Below are 17,435 nucleotides of genomic sequence, written 5' to 3' on the forward strand. Positions count from 1 at the left end.
ATTGAACTGTATCCCTGTCGATTATCTCCTATTTATCCTGTATATAGCATCCTGTATATAGATTGTTTACACAGTTGCTGGCATGCGGTCCGCCCTATTAGACTGTGCTCCCTAAGGTAGGGACTCCTTTGCCCTTGTGTTCCCAGTGTTCAGCACGGTGCCTAGACCACACGAGGTAATTAATAAAGGCTTATTGACTGACTTCATTCCCCTCCAGCCTGTGATCCCGATTCTCCCACCTAGCCTCAGATGCTTTTTACCCTGGGACCTCCCTTAGTGCCTGGGGCCTTTTCACCTTGCAACATTCTTGGGCTACTCCCATTAGCGTGTTCTTCCTGGGCATTCTGGGGATGGGCCCAGGCAGCCAGGCTTCATCCTTCTCCTCCCAGCTATCCTTCTGACTTTTCTGACTGACACCATGCCCTCCCCACACACTCCCTTCAACTCCCTTTTATGAGTTGCCATTCCCCTCCAGAAGGTAAACTCCTTGAGGGCAGGGGCTTTTTTTTTAAACTTGCATTTGTATCCCTAGTGATTAATACAATGCTTGGTACATACTAAGTGCTTGATACATGCTTGTTGCCAGCCAGCCTAAGAAAGCAATCTTTTCGATCTAAACAACACTGCTACATCAGAGTTGGACTCATACCTTCTTGGAGAATTGCAATGAAGACGGGGTGATTCCAATTTCCCAAGAAGACATGAGTCCAACTCTGGCTTAGCAGTGATGTCATGGCAACTTATTTTACAGATGAGGGGAAGGGTTGAACTAGATAATCTCTAAGACCTCTGTCAGCTCTAAGACTCTATGACTGTGCCTCAAAGACCTTTCCTACGGTCACACAGCAGAAAGCACTTATTGTCCTCAAATGATTTTTTTTTTTTAAATGAGTCAATATTCGTTGAACATCCTCTGTGTACCTGGTACTGGATTATGTTCAGTGTACTTCAGGAGAGAATACTTAGAAAAGGAATGAGCAGTGATGGTTCCTGTACTAGAAAAAGTTTAAATCTAGTTGTAAACAGATAGAGGCTTTTTAACAAATGTAGAATTTCTCACCCAAACAAATGGTCCAGACAATCCTTGTATTTAAATATTTATTTTCATTTCACAAAAAAGCAACAGTGTATGCAGTTACACATGCTTTTCAGTCAGTGCTGGTTATATGCAAAACAATTTATCGAAGTGTAAAGAAAATAAGCCTTTTCCCCCCTTTACAAGTGAAACTAAACACATTTGCATATACAATATCATATATACATCCTATTTTCAAAAATCTCCCACCTAAAAGCAAGTTATGATACAAGCTTAGAATTTCACTGGCCAAAGCAGACACAAGATTCGTATTGTATACTCCTAAAGGCATTAAAATACAAAAGTGTAATTGTTTTACAAGTTTCTAAGTTATTTATCCCCAAAGTACTTGAAAGCTACTTTTCTTTATAGCTATAGTACTTGGCTTTATCAAGACTTAGTTGGACTAAGACTTAGTTATAGGATTTAGTTTTCTCTCAATGTGAGTTTAGTAGGTTGATGCAAATGCTCCATTTGTATTATCATTCTATATATTTTCATATATACAGATGAACATATATATTTTACTGATGGTTTGTTTCTTTCAGTGCAACTTCTGGAGCATTTTATTCAATCAGGCCAAAATTGATTCTTTTTAAAGTAAATATTTTAGATTGAGAACCATATAGAATTTACTAAATCACCACCATGACTAACTCAAAAAAGGTGCCCTTTCTCCCTTATTCATGGTGACATATAAACTTCTATATTTCTACTACAGCAGCAGGTTTAAGTAACAGCAAAATATAAACTAATTTTTCAACAATATAACCTGAGAGTTTAATATAGTAAATAACATTTGTTTGCAACTTTTCCCGAAATCATATTGCATTCCTGAAGTCAATGCCTTTGGGGAAAAAAAAATAAAGTAATACAAACCTTTAGGACTGAGTAGCATCTTAATAAATAGCAGTAAAAACAAATTATGTTAAGATGCTATTAAAATGTTTACACATTCATTTCCTTTGATATAGCCAAATGTGGAACAGTAACATTTACCATGTGGCAGATGAAGCAACTGTGAAATATGATACCACAATACTGAAAGCTAACATACAAGTCTGGTGGATACATGAAAAGCACACAAAAATGTACAGTTAATGAGGCAGCCTTATTTTACATTTCAGAGTGCAATAAAAGATAACATCCTCTAAGACAGGCAACAGTAAAAACTAAATCAGAAAAAGGAATGTTCTATCTAATCAAAAACAGGTTGACAAAGATGGGGTCACAAATCAGGTTTTGGGGCATGGGTGAAATCCCTAGCACATAGACACAAGGGAGAAAAACCTATTAATATCACATTTGATGTGGTACAGTTTTGAGAACCTTATACTAATCTATATATTTGACCGCAATGTAGGAACACAAGATTCGAAAACATCACCCAATATGCCATACCCTCAAGTAGGCCCTTATCACCTCAGAGCCGGACACTAAAGGTCTGACCGTGTTAACCCCCACCCCCACCTCCTCCCACTGAATAAACTCCAGTGGTTCCCTATCACCTCCAAGACAAAACATAAAATACTCCGTTTGGCATTCAAAACCCTTCGTAATTTGCAACCCTTACACATTTCATGTCTTCTCACATCTTACTCCATTCCCTCAGGCCCAATACTCTGAAATCCGGTAACACCGAAGTCCTCACACCATACTGTCTATCCCCTGCCTCTATGCATTTTCACTGGCTGTCCCTCATGACTGGAATTCTCTTCCTCAATCCCACTGTTCTCCTGCCTTTCCTGAAATCCCAGCTAAAACTCCACCCTCTAGAAGAAGCCTTTCCTGATTCCCTCTCTTGATTATCTCCAATTTATCCTGCACAGAGCTCATTTGTCCACAAGACATGCTGTAATCCCCATCAGACTGTGAACTCCTGGAAAGGAAGGACGTCTTTCACCTTTTTTATGATAACCCTAGAGCTAAGCACAATGCCTGGCACATAGTAGGTGCTTAGTAAATATTGTTGACTGACACTACTTACCAAGTACATACTCACATGTTAATGAAGCAACTAAAATGACCTTCTATAGACCAGATCTCCTACATAACAATTCTCAGGAGGGCTGTATTTTTATAATCCTTTAATTGAGACCTTATAACAGCCAATGATATTATTTTATAGGACCATACACAGCTTTATTTTTATATTACTGGAAGATTACTCTCCTCTGAATTTTCTTTTGCTGCCCACCCAAATACACACACTTCTAAAAATTTGCTTTGCTGAGATTTTCAATATATTTTTATTCCTCCCAAGCAATGATGGATATGATTTGTTTCCATAACTGATCTGTAACAAAAGCTCCCTTCCTTCTTTCTAAACAGTCACTCATCTCATTTGTTCCACATCTGCTACCATTAACAAGGACACCACATTGGTGCAACCTTAAGCCAAGTGGCAAAGATCCAGAGATCCAGCTTAAAGCAAAGCAAACCAGTGAGATTCCAAGGCTGCTTATAAAACAGGTGTACTGGGAGCTGCCAAGTACATTTGTAGTCATTAGATAAATACAGCCATATATATTGACTGCTAAAGATTAACTAGTACCTGAAAAAAAAAGCAAAACCAAATTATGGATGCATGTGTAACATGTATGTCTATGTACATTTGGAAAAAAAAGAAATACACTCACCATACCAAATACACCCCAGGAGGAAATAAAAGCATCTGGTGCTAGGGGGAAGGAGGGATACACAGTGCACCTGATTTTAATTCTCAGGGCAACTCTAAAAACCTAGCTCAAACAGCTACATCCTTAAAAATTATTTATCTTCTAAAATCCTGCAATACTCACATGAAAAATTATAATATAGTTAAGTGCTCTGAGTGTACAATGGTTTGGCTGTAGGCTACAGTTCTTCATGGCATAATTCTAGGCTTGGTGCTTTCAAAAATCTTACTCAGTGGCCCTATTCTCAGTAGGCTATCGGCACCATAAATGTTTAATAAATAAATGCTTGTTGACTAACTCAACTCACAATATCTACTGTTTTGATATCCCTTTATATTACTTTCAATACTTCCAAATTTTGAGTTCTATTTATCAATCTAATTCTAAATCCAGTCAATTTTTGAAAACAAGATTGTATAGGCTATTTTCATTTTATTCTCCATATTTACAAAAATAGATATTAATAAACTACCATTTGGGAAGAAAATGAGTGTAGATTGGAATCTGTGATGGGATAGAATTATCATAGATTCTTGGAATATATGAAACTCTCCAACAATGACCAAATACCACAGTAGCTTTTAAAAGTGGCTTATAAATAAGCTTAATAAGATGGAAAAAGGCACTAGCTCATGATAGAAGTTTCAAAATGTTTTGCAGATGAAAACATCCAATCATTTGTATGTTGAAAATAACACATTTTGGGCAACATATTTTTGCTTTGACCAGCCTTATGGTCCACTGCTTCAAAATGAATGGATTTTCGTCCACCATCCTCTACTCTACATGTTATGTGCCCAAACTCTATTTGGACAAGGCATACACTCTACTTTGCTCAAGAGTCATTTAATTTTCAGCCATCAATCTGTATGTTTATGTAAAAGCATGCTTTGGCTTCTATGTCTCCATCTGTGGGCCTCACTATCCCAATGTCTTAGGTGAGATAACAAAGTTTAAAGGCTGAAAAGATAAAAAAAAATTATTTTGTACAAAACCGTTTCCACTATACTTTAATCTTTCAAGCTTTAATTTCAAAAACAGTTGTCATGTGCATGGGTTCAGAATAAGCCTAACCCTTTATCAACTACTTAGCTCAATGGGCACAAAACCGAGGCATGGAAATAAACATCCTCTGAAGAACAGGTCAGCAATGGATCAAGAGAAATCTTTTCTTCCATAATGCTCAGCACGGAGTATTTGGTTCCACTTACAGTGCCAAAGTTAAAAAGAACAAGTAAATTTCAAAAGAAAAAATTCCTTAGAGCCTGAAAATGTACTACATATATTGTAAAACAGTATAACAAAGGGCAGGTATGGCTAAGGAACCTGTATTTCTAAATCTGAGAAGTATCAAAGAAAAATGTAAAATACTTCATTAATACAACATGGTTAAAAAAAATCCTCCAAAGTTTAACTGTTTTTTCCCCCCGACTTCCAAATAGAGAGTCTCCCACATTGATTAATCTGTCCCTTGTTTTTCTAAGCATAGACGTAGGTAAAATTCCCAATAGTCTCAACATGGCACCCTGGTATCTTACCATGATTGTCAGGGTATTATGTTTTCTATTCTGAAATTAATGGAGATAAGTAGTGGGAAAGAAATTGCACTGGACAAATAAGAAGAGACTATCATTTCCTTTTTTTCAAAAAAAGGTCATTTTGTAATTTATGTTACTTTTAAATTCAATATAAAAATATCTTACACAAAATAAAATATAATTTCATACACGATCTCACATATAACTTAAAAGAATAGATATTCCACTAATAATTCGATCCTATTGAACGAAAAATGTACCCCTTCCTATCGCTCAACTATGCACATTTTTAAAGTGCACACAAAGGGGTCTATTTTTAAAAACAGAAATTGTTTTAAAGCAAATTGTGAAAGAAACAAGAATTTGGAGAAGGGAGTTTTTCTCCTAAGAAGGAGTGAAACAATAATCTTGGACTGTGTCTGCATAGTTCAAATTATTCAGATACAGCATCCCCTACTTAGCCTCAAAGAGAAAGTCAGAATGCCATAGTTCACACCTGCTTTAGGGTTGGGGGGGGGTGTTCTTTACTGTTTCCTTAAAACTAATTGTTACTTTAATCAAAATAACAGAAAAAAAGGTTTTGAATTATGTACTGTTCTTAAAACCAGGAAAAAATCAAAGCCAAACATTTTTATAATGAGTTTCATTTTACTTCCTTTTCACACTATCTTCCTTCCAGGTAAAAGGTAAAATATCACATGAGATATTTTGGTTTCTAAAATGTCCTGAATTAAAACTATAACCCAATATACTTCTTCATCAAGTCAAATAAAAGTATAAAAAAATATAAGTGACGACAATCTAGTGAGAAAATTTCTTTAATGTGTATTCCAACTAAGGCAATGGAGAGTCAGACTTAAAAGATACTAGTGCTACCAGAACGTAAGACACACCATTTAATGATATGTCCCTAAATTCAAAGGTTAGGGAGTGCGCTGGGCTATTGGAGTATATGGCAGTGATTTTGGTTTAGGGGTTTGGTTTTTTTTTTTTGGAGAGGGGAGGAAACTGCATGGAAAAATCAGTAGTTAAGGAAAAAGTTAACTACAATTAACATCTGATCCAACCTGGAGTGATTTCCTATGGCAATGTTTTACGGAGTGCCCAAAAGTAAATATACACACATATGTCCAAATATATGAAGATAAACACACACATATACAAAATCAAAATAGACCCAACAATTTAGACTCTTTCCTGATATTTGGCTTTCATATATAATAGATATTTTTAATATCTGTAGCACCTGGCTACTCAGCAGACAAAAATACATACAACAGCTCTATATCCTATTTAAAATAAAATAAAAAATAAAACCATTTGGATACTCATAATTTGAAGCCAAAACCAATATTAACACTTAGCTTTAATTCATTACAGCTGTATGTTTCATTATCTGGCTTTACTATGAGACTTTCTCAGGTTTTACTAGGCCTCACGTTCTGAACAGTGTCTATAAACCATGAAGCAACCAGGGGCTGGCATAAGGGACACTGATACATGAGAATTTTGCAAAGAAGAAAGCTTACATAGTAGCTCCTCTCTTGTTTGACTGTGTCAATACTTTTCCAATACCGAGATTCCAAACCAGTTTCAAAATGGAGTCTCACCTCCCCATCCCTTTCCATCTGTATGTTTTTAATTTAAAAGTTCTTGTAGATGTTTGGTGAACACAGGTAAACCCAGTTCCGTAATAAAGAGCCTACATCCTGCCCACAGGCACTCTAGAAAACACAGACAAAATATCAAAAGGTTGTGCCCTGAGCTCACTGGAATACCTAATAGTGCAAACAGCATTGCAGTGATGCCTGGTTTCACCCTGGCTTTTGCAAAAGCAACAACAGATCAACAGATCAACAAGCTTTCTGAATGGTGAACACAAAGAGATGATGTCATGTACTCTACAGCCAGAAAGACAGATTTTTTAAGTTCTTCTCCATCCACTGGATATTCAGCTGGATGATCTGAATGGCCTCCTGGACGCAACGGAGTTGTGAGGTTGCCTCTGACTGGGCTTCAAAGAACGTCTGTACCTGGAAGGTTCATGGAGTCATGTTTTAAAAAAGAAAGTAAAATCACACATATGAATTATTCCTCTTGCAATAAGGACACACAGTGGTAGTAGTGGTGGAGGGGTAGAGGACTGGAAAACCTGAGGCACTGTCCTGGCTAAATGCTACAATCCCAAATATTTCTAAATGGACACAGTAATATCTTTTATTTTTTTAGAAAAAATTCTTTTTTCCCTCACTTATTTTTTTGAAAAAGAAAAAAGGGAAATTATCTTCTTTGCAGCCAAAATTAATTTTGAAAAAACTGTATTCTTATATGCAAGTTTATTTATACTAATACATTTGGTTCTCAAGGTGGTTTTAATTCAGAATATTATTAATTCTGGAGAAGTGTAGAGAAGGCAATAAGAGACTTCAAAACTCAAATACTACGAACTCTGTGCCCTTTATATTCTATAACAATATAGGATATATAATTATCATACTTTTGCCATGTATTAATGAAGTATTTTACATTTCTCTTTGATATATAATTTGGCTTTATCATATTTATAATATTAATATAATATTTATAGTATAAATTATATTATTACATTATGTCTGCACCCTCCCCCCCAAAATTATTTGGTATATATTTTGTATTTGCTTATATATTCCTCTTTCCTGCCCCAAATGGACTTGAAGTTCCTTGAGGGGAGGTATTGTTTTATTTTGTCTTTATATCCCTGATATTTGTCATAGGGCCTGGTGCACTTAATACATGCGAAGTGACTGGAAGAACCACTCTCCATGGAATTCAATTTCAAGATGTCTGAAGACAAAACAAAGAAGGATTGTAATGACAGTGTGGGCAAACAACATCTCAACCATATTGATTCACCTCAGTGGGAGACAGTTACTCAATCTCCTGGTATTTTACATCACTAACCTCAGACAAATGTGTCTTTGTTGAAAACAGATGAGTTGTGCCAGCAACAATATGCTGAATGGTATAGGATCCTAAATGGAACCTGGTGGGGAGACAGAACCACAATAAAAATAAATGAAAAAAAGTGCTACTAAAACATTATTATTGTTTATGAAAATATTCTAATTCTGCTGTGGATGTCAAAGACAGGAATGGAATTCCTACCTCTAAGAGGTCAACATCTGAGCTTTACTAAAACAGAAGGATCCTGATAAAATGTAAATCCAGTGAACTAACACATTCTATACTTCCACAAAGAATCTACTTGCATCTTCCAAAAACACATAGCACACTATCATGCCATGGAGCAAGGTGGAATATTCTTAAGTCATTCATTTACTACAGCAAGCACGAAGGAGCTGCCTTTCCAACATGCATGGCAGCACCACAGTAGCCAATAAGCCATCTATAGGTATGACACCTGCAATCCTGGAAATGAAATGTCTAAGACTAATACTTGTAACAAAAACAATGATTACTTCATAGAGATACAGTATTTTAATAAAATGTCACAGATCAAAATTGGTGCTATTGAAAACATCTTTGTTCATCCACAAAACTAAATTTCAGCCCCTGTGGAAGTTGTGAACATCTGGGTACCTTTTTCATAGACCACAGAATCACAGTAATTTCAAGGTAATACTTCTTTGAACGACTTACTTCTGTACAAGCCTATTCCAATTCTCTTTGACAAAATCCCACGCCAATAAATGCCCAGCAAAACTTCGACCAACAGTTTTAACGATGAGGGGCAGCTTTTGCGACCGGATGATGTCTCCATCAAGACTAGCTTTCAATAACCTAAGGAACAAAGCAGATTTAGCCCCCTGAAGTAATTCAGAGTTAAGCTGCTTCTTACTGAGCCAACAATTCCCAAGTTAAAGTTGGGCGTTGTGATAAAAGTCTCTTGGTAATTGCTTTTAACTCAAGGGAAGAACGTGAGTACGAATTATTTAGCCTGTGACTGATATCAGAATTCAAGTTGCCTTAAGTTTAAAATGTTCAAAGGATCAAATCAACTAGATAAGTGCTATTAGCATCATATATAAGCCAAGGTATTTACAAATGGCTATATCTGAACTGGGGACTATGGAAAATAAATTCTTCAAGTGTAACAGAATGTAGAGCTTGATTTAGAACCTGGGCTTCCTAATCACTAATGTGGGACAAATTTTTACCGGTCTGTAAAACTTCAATTATCTAAAGGTCCTGATTTCTTTGGTTTTTTTTGGGGGGGGGGTGGGTTTTGGCTAGGCAATTGGGATTACATGACTTACCCAGGGTCACACAGCTAGTAAGTGTCAAGTGTCTGAGGCAGGGTATGAACTCAGGTCCTCCTGACTCCAGGGCCACTGCTCCATCCATTGCACCACCTAGCCATCCCCAGTCCTGACTTCTTCATAGCTATCAACTTAAATAGCTTCTTTCTGCATCTTGTTTACTTCTTTTAAATTTGGCACCTTCCTTCTCCTGGCTCCTGATTCCTTTAATCTGACCCACAGAGACCCTCTGTGCTGACAGGCAGAGCACAGGAGAGTAGTCCAAGGTAGAGAATTTAGATACTTGACTGGTTCTTCAATATAGCCTAGATTCAGAAACACTGCCTTAGACAGCTCTTGTGAATTGTAAATAGATTAACTATCTGACTACCTACAAGCTGCCAGGTGTCTTTAAATGAACCTGTGTTAATGAGTACAAAGGTTGCCTATTCAAATACAATAAACTATTTGACTTCTGCAACTAAGTCACACAAATATATATTTATATGTATGTATGTATATATATATATTATATATATGTATGCATACACACACACATACATATACACATACACACATCCCTGTTGTTGACCCTTTGAGAATATATGGAGTAAAATCTAGGATATCAGTATTCTTTGGCTGCCATTCTAGGTATGTGGCTTTGCCTACAGAACAGACTGTACACTTTGCAGATGAAGAAACACAGAATATATTCCTGGTGGCAAAACTCTTATCCAACAATGCTCAGATTCAAATCAATTTAGGTTAAAAGTGTGTGAGTGTGTGTGTGTGTGTGTGTGTGTGTGTGTGTGTGTGTGTGTGTGTTATATGTATATACAAATAAAACTGTCCAAGTTGCTTGGTGTCAGGGTTGACACCTTAAATTAAAAAAAATTTTTTGACTAATGTGGAAATATGTTTAACATGACCGCACATGTATAATCTATATCAGACTGCTTGCCATCTTGGGAAGGTGAGAGGGGAGGGAGGAAAATGTAAAAAATTAATGTTGAAAACTATCTTTATACGTAATTGGAAAAAATAAAATATTATTTACAAAAAGAGAAAAGAAAAATGTTTCGTAGGTCTGTTATTAGTTCAACCCAAGAAAAGTGTTTGCGTGCTGGACAGAGTCTAGAAGGATGCCTAGGGTTCCTTAAGGATATCACCAGCGTCAGCCTAAGCAAAATTATGAAGTGGGAGAAATCTGTCTTTGGCATCCTTCTATCTCCTCTGTTCTGTGTTTTCTTTTCCATTCCTAGAGTCCCGCGCCCCCCTAAGTAACAAAACTCACATTAACATATCACTTTAAATTTGACAAAGAAGGACTAGGCCTAGAGTCAGAAGACCTGAATTCAAATCTTATCTCAGACGCTTATTAGCTGTGTGATCTTGAGCAAGTCACTTACCCTCTGTCTTCTTCAGCTTCCTCAACTGTAAAATGAGGATAATTACAGCGCTTTCCTTCCAGGGTTGTTGTGAGGCTCCAATGAGATAATACCTGTAAAGCGCTTAGCGCAGTGCCTGGCACCTAGCAGGTGCTTAATAGATGCTTTTGTCTCTCCCTCCAACAATGCTATGAGGTACAAAGTGTATTATCTACATTTTACAGATAAGAAAGCTAAGTGTACGTAGCATATTATACACATTTTACAGACGAACTAAAGCCCGCTTAAGAACTAAAATGACATTTCCAAGGTCACAAAGCTGTGAATGTCAGGGCAGTGATTTGAATTCAGGCTTTCCTGACTCCAATTCCAGTTCTTCCCTGGTTGTACAGCAACTCAGCATGGTACTTTACGTACGCCAGCCTTCTCTGGCAGGGACCCGGTCTCCAAAATGTTCTGTCCTTTATATGTCTACCTCCCCAATACAGATCCTATTCTCTAAAAGCCTTATTATAAGTTGGCTAATAAGGAGGAAAAATATTTGAGAGAGTGACAATGGGTTGACTTATTCTATGGGTATTTTGCCTTTTAGAAAATGAAGCCTGGGGCAGCTAGGCGGTGCAGTGGATAGAGCACCAACCCTGGAGTCAGTAGGACCTGAGTTCAAATCCACCCTCAGACACATAATACTCACTAGCTGTGTGACTCTGTGCAAGTCACTTAACCCCAACTGCCTCATCAAAAAAAAAAAAAAGAAAAGAAAAAACGAAAATTAAGCCTAAACAAGGCAAGCTTTAACTTCAAAAGAATAAATCTCTAACGGTAGACTAGAGATACTATGGCCAACGAATGATGAGCTGGGCTGCGTTGCGAAGAAGCAAGGAAGACTTCCAAGCACATTCCTTCCCTGCCATCCCAGGATACTAACTACACAGGAGACTGCTTATTCTACTCATGTGGGTGAAGTCAACCCTTGTCTCAGACCATCAGCATATCCTAAAAACACATCTAAGATACTGAGTAAATTGTGTAAGATGGAACAACTTACACAATTAAGAAATCGCTCATAATGTAAAGGTAACATTTACAAGCGGGGTAAGATTTAAAATGTATGTTTCCTAATTCTCTAGTGATTTCATACCAGTGAAGTTTCCGTACATCCTCTGAGCTGGCAAGAGCTTCAAGGATTTTGTTCCTTTCGGCTTCTGATTCTGAAGAGCCATACTTTTCAAACAAGAAGGTCCAGCCTGCCTCAGTTTTTGCTCCCACTTTGAATACCACTGGCATGACATCAGTCGGCAGGCTAAAAGAGAGAGAAAGAGAGAAAGATAGCCACAAATGAGAAACCAGCACATACAGATCGACAGCCAAGCTGAGACTTTCATGGAAGGAGGACACTGCAGGCAGACGAAACTTATCTCAAGCAGCACATGGAGGCAGAGGGATCTTTACTATGAGGGGCAAAGTAGAAGGTCCAAATCATAGAACATACACCAGCTTAAACACTTCTTGGAGATATAAATCACACACTGATAAAAGACAACCTAGGGAAGAAAAGATGACTGACAATATGGTGGCTTTACTTTTCTCTTCATTTGTAGGGTGTGAATATCAAAAGCAGCAGCTGAGCCTTCACATTCCAATCCTGTTTCTTCTCTCCCCCAATTACCAGGAACAAGTCAATCTTTCAGCTGAGAAAAATATACAGCTACCTGAAAACAGCCACTGGGGGCTAATTTGGCCTCTTCTTAGAAATATGCTTTCTCCGTCTTATCAAAAGGCTGAAAGAGAAGGAATGCTTGCCTGAACATAACCATGGGCTCAGATTGCACTCACTAACACAAACTACCAAGGAAACAGCAAAAGGAGGAAAAATGAACACCACTCATAGCTTTGCTGCATGGATGGCTAAGCAAAATGATCACTTCCTTTCAATAAGATATTTTTTTTTGGCTGAGTAAAAGTGAGGAAAAGAAGACAACGTTAACAACAGTAGAAACACATACATCACCTTTTAGTACCATTGGAATCTACCCATTCTTGAAACAGCTTCATGGCCTTTGTGTTACAGTTCTCTAGTTGATGGGTGCAGGCAAAGTCGAGCAGGATTGACCGAAGTTCTCGCTTTGACAGGGTCCCCTCATCGGACCAAGTTTGTTGTTGGATTTGGGGTTGAAGCAACTTTGCCACTCTGGTCTAAAGACAGTATTAAAGGGAGAGGAAACAATAGGAAAATTGTCAACCAACAAGCATTTATTAAAATCTGACTATATGTCAGGCATTGTGCTAACACTGGGAATTCAAAGTAAGGCAAAAAAAAAAAACGTCTCCGCCCTAAAGCCTACATTCTAATGGGGGAAACAACATGTACCTATACAAGGTTGATAAAAGATACACACAGAGGAGATGCAAGGTCACCTTAGAAAGCTAAGCGGATAATTTCTTAGTAAAACTTTATCACCAAAGCTCACTCAAAAGGAAAAGGAAAACAAAGACCATGTAATATCAATTGGTTTTTTGTTTTTACACCTTAAGCTAAATGGACTTTTTACAGTTTATCTTAATACTGCTGAGTGATACTGCCCCAGATGGGTAGGCTGTGACAGTACTGGTCTGAACCCTAGCAACATCCTCCATGAAGTCAAGGGATGGAAAAAAGATGGTTCTTTTCTTTAGAGATGTACTATCAAGTGTTTAGGTGTTATCTGAATCAATCAACATGTAAGAGCAGCACCAGTGGCCTGTAGGCCCCTCCCAGTTCTAAGTCCATGAACCTGAGAATATGTGAAGTTCTAGAGACAGAATTTGGAACAGTGGAAAAAACAATGGATCTGGAGTCAGAGAATCTCATTTCAAAGCCTGTCTCCGCTATTTACAACAAGTCACAGCAAATCCCTGAGGCTCAGTTTCTCTATCTGTAAAGTGAAGAGGCAAGACTAAAGCGAAGACTAAAGGTCCTTTCTATTGCTAATATTCTTAACCCTATAATATTTATGTTTCTGTATAAGAAGTTAAGGGGAACTATTCTGCCTAATTCCCCACTTGAGCATTTAAATTTAAAAAGTTAACAAAAAAAGAGGGGAGGAATAGATTTATGAGATCTTAAAAGATGAATAAAATATTTTTTAAAAAAAGGTGTTCATAGTCTTACCTGTCCTTTGCTTCCATCCCAAATGATTTTTTTAAATGGTTTATAAAATATAATTTTATTTTATGTTACTTTGCTGTTACACAGGGCATAACATTTTCACAAGGCTTTTTTGGGACTACAATCAATGATTAGCAACACACAATAGCGGTCCAAACTTCCTAAGTAACCATCACTGGACAAACGGAACACCCTCTCACATGTGCACAAATCTGCATGGAAAAGTACTAAAAATGTTAGGCCTGGACTCATGTATTTCCAATGGTTTCCCCCATTCTAATGTATTAAGAAATGACATGTACTTTAATTTGCCAAAAAGCAACATTTGCATTCTGGTAGTTACATGCTATTTCTATTACATAGTAAAGCAGACACCAGAACTACAAAGGCAGGAGTGTGAGTAAACTTTTATTGCGACAGGGAAATTGCCAAATGAAACAGCAGCAACTGAAGAGTAAGAAAACTTCATGCTGTCACAGGACTTATTTTACAGTAGGCATATTTCCGTTTGTGATCTCTAACTCTAAAATGCCAAACTTGTTTCCATTTGACCCAATACTTCCAGATTCCTCCTTAAAAGGAATATATAAGAAGAGCATGTGAAAGTTGTTTGCTGAAAGGAAAACACTGAAAAATAAGGTGGAAATATGGTGGGGGGAAGCTATGTAAAACACTTGAGTTGTATTTAACTACATTTTCCTGTCTTCACTGTAATACAAAACAGAGTCACTTGCAGAACTGGTTCAGATTTTTAAATACTAGATATACTTTAGTCCTCTACATAAGTGTTTGGAAGTTACTTATGTTTATATTAAATGAAGCTATTAATACTTTTCTACATCAGTAACCACACACCAGGAAGGCCAGGACAAATACAAATCAAGGAATGGAGTTTTCCCAAAGCTGCCATGTGAAAAGACTGTAAACGATTGATTTCCATATACATGGATGGGTTCTCTTTGCTATAGGAAATCCAAATGGAGCTATAAGGAATGGAGATCTGTAAAAAGGTTTCTTGAGAGAAAGGAAGATGACACCCTGTATAAATTTTAATTTTCTGCACTTTCTGCAGCATCACATTCTTCTCCTGTACTGTCTGATGTCCATAATGTTAGGATGTCTCTAAGCAACTGCATGATAAGGGTACTGTCTTGGTAGGAGTCTTCGTTCAGCGTGCCAAGTTCTGCAATAGCCTCATCAAAAGCTGTTTCAGCCAATGTGCAGGCAAGCTCTGGGTTATTAAGGATCTCACAGTAAAATACAGAAAAGTTAAAAGCTAAAACCAGGCGAATTGGATGTGTAGGTTGCATCTCTTTCTTGCTGATGTCAAATGCTTCTTGATAAGCTCCTTTGTTTTCAGTCATCACCACAGAAGGAATCAGAAGTAGTCTCCCTTCATTTTCATATGGAAGACTTTGCTCTCTAGATTAGTCACATTGGCTATTAAAAACTTATCCAACAATGCCCAGACCGTGGTGCAGATGGATCTTAGTTCACACTCCACTTTCTCCCGGTAGTCTTTGACCAGCTGCATCTTCTTGTCACTGGTTTCAGTTTTCTGCTCAATGCTGGAAATGACCCTCCAGGCTGACCTTCAACGCTCTCCCCACCCCCAACTATGTTCCTGTAGGCCATTGAGAGCAGGTTGTGCTCCTCACTGGAGAGCTCAGCCCCTTGCTCAATCACCGCCTTCATGCAGGTGGCCATGTCATCATAGCGCTCAGCCTGCTCAGCCAGCTTGGCCTTCTGAATCATCTTGGTCTTCTCCATAGTGGACAGGTTTCAGGTGGGAGTTGGGGCAGTGACGGCAGTGGAAGCCACAAGGCTCTGGGGAGAAGGAGAAGCAGCACTGAGGATGGGACAGGGGAGAATCAGCCCAGATCAGGAAGAGTCCTCGAAAGCCTTCACTTTCACTGCCTCTGAACACCCCTACTTTGATCCGCTTTAGGCTGTGGCAAAGGAGCCTCCTGTCTCACCCTACCCCCAAGCCCATCCCAAATGATTTCTAAAAATGATGTAATAGAGGATAGCAGAATAAAATAGAAAGCAAAAATCCAACAATATATTGCTCACAAGAAACATGCTTGAACATAAAGTTTGACAGAGTTAGAATAAAGGGCTGTGGCAAAAGTAAAGACTTAAGAACTCTGATAAATCCGACGGCCAACCACGATTTCAGAGGTCTGACGATGAAGTACGCTACCCACTTCCTGATAGAGGGAATGGACACAGGTGCAGAATAAGATAAACATTTGTGAACATGGTCAGGGTAAGAATTTGCTTTGCTTGACTATGTATATGTACTATACATATGTGTTACTGACCCTGACATAGTGATGTCATTTTGGCCTTCTTTGAGTACAAAGGATAACAACCAACCATATATGTGACAAGTTTGCTTTTCAGGTTTTTTGTTTTGGTTTGGTTTGTTTTTAATGAGGAGATTGGAAGGAGAGAAAATAAATGCTTTTCCAACTGACAAAAAGTACAATAAAATAAGTTACACCAAAAAATCAAAATGATGTGACAAGATGGCTTATATGTAGAACTACGTGCAGTATCAGACCATCACTGTTTGAGAACAAACAATACAAAAAATAAATCAAGGAACTATGATTTCATTGTAGGAAACTCTACTCAAACTATAAGCTGTTTATAATAGCAGATAAGTTGTAGGGCACTGCCTGTGAGAGGCGGTGATTTTCCTATGGTCAAAAAGTTAATAATTGTCTCAGAGGAGAGATCTGAACCTGGCTTTCCCTGACTCTAAGCTCAGAGCTCTCTCCATGACACCAGGATGCCTCAAAAGAGAACGGATTAGGGGCAGCTGGGTGGTGCACTGACCCCTGAAGTCAGAACCTGAGTTCAAATTCAAACTCACACACTTACTAGCTGTGTGACCCTACACAAGTCACTTTACCCCAACTGCCCCCCCCCAAAATGATGAGAGAGAGGAGACAGAGAGAAGAGAGAGACAGAGGGAGACAGAGAGAGAGTGAGAGAGAAGGATTCTATTTTTTTTTTTGGCTTTTTGCTGACATTTTTTTCTAGATGGTAACTATTCCTGACTGGGTCTCCAATGACTTAGAGTGGACTGTAGGAACCATTTATTCCTGCAGATGTTAGAAAAATAAGCTTCTGGTCTAGTTTATTCCTTGACAGAAGCAGGAACAAGTTTGAAGGTTTTAGAATTGGATGTTAAGTTGTAACCTGCAATGTCTTGGTCCCATGACCAAGTCATTAGACCTGTGAAAGGAGGAAAAGAAAACAAACTTTTTCATTGAAAGATAAAAGTTCAAGTATATATAAATTAAAAATATTAAACTAGGTTTTTAGTTTACATATCAGTATTTTGGACAAAATCACCTAC

General features: G+C 37.8%; 1 protein-coding gene and 1 pseudogene across 1 annotated transcript in view; both read right to left on the reverse strand.

The window, feature by feature from the left end:
- Nucleotides 1-1,084: 1,084 nt before the first annotated feature.
- The window catches only part of LNPEP (leucyl and cystinyl aminopeptidase), a 125,703-nt gene continuing 109,352 nt past the window's right edge, over nt 1,085-17,435 (reverse strand). Inside the window, exons 14-18 of the mRNA XM_027838469.1 lie at nt 12,929-13,113; nt 12,059-12,220; nt 8,931-9,071; nt 8,232-8,313; nt 1,085-7,324 (exon numbers count right to left, since the gene is read on the reverse strand). Coding sequence (XP_027694270.1) covers nt 7,193-7,324; nt 8,232-8,313; nt 8,931-9,071; nt 12,059-12,220; nt 12,929-13,113 — 702 coding nt within the window. The 3' untranslated portion in view covers nt 1,085-7,192. The remainder of the gene's footprint in view (nt 7,325-8,231; nt 8,314-8,930; nt 9,072-12,058; nt 12,221-12,928; nt 13,114-17,435) is intronic.
- On the reverse strand, nt 15,114-15,835 carry LOC114025135 (annotated as a pseudogene).

Source organism: Vombatus ursinus, unplaced genomic scaffold (genome assembly GCF_900497805.2).
Source record: "Vombatus ursinus unplaced genomic scaffold, bare-nosed wombat genome assembly UNPS02014828.1, whole genome shotgun sequence".
Taxonomy (NCBI): Eukaryota; Metazoa; Chordata; class Mammalia; order Diprotodontia; family Vombatidae; genus Vombatus; species Vombatus ursinus.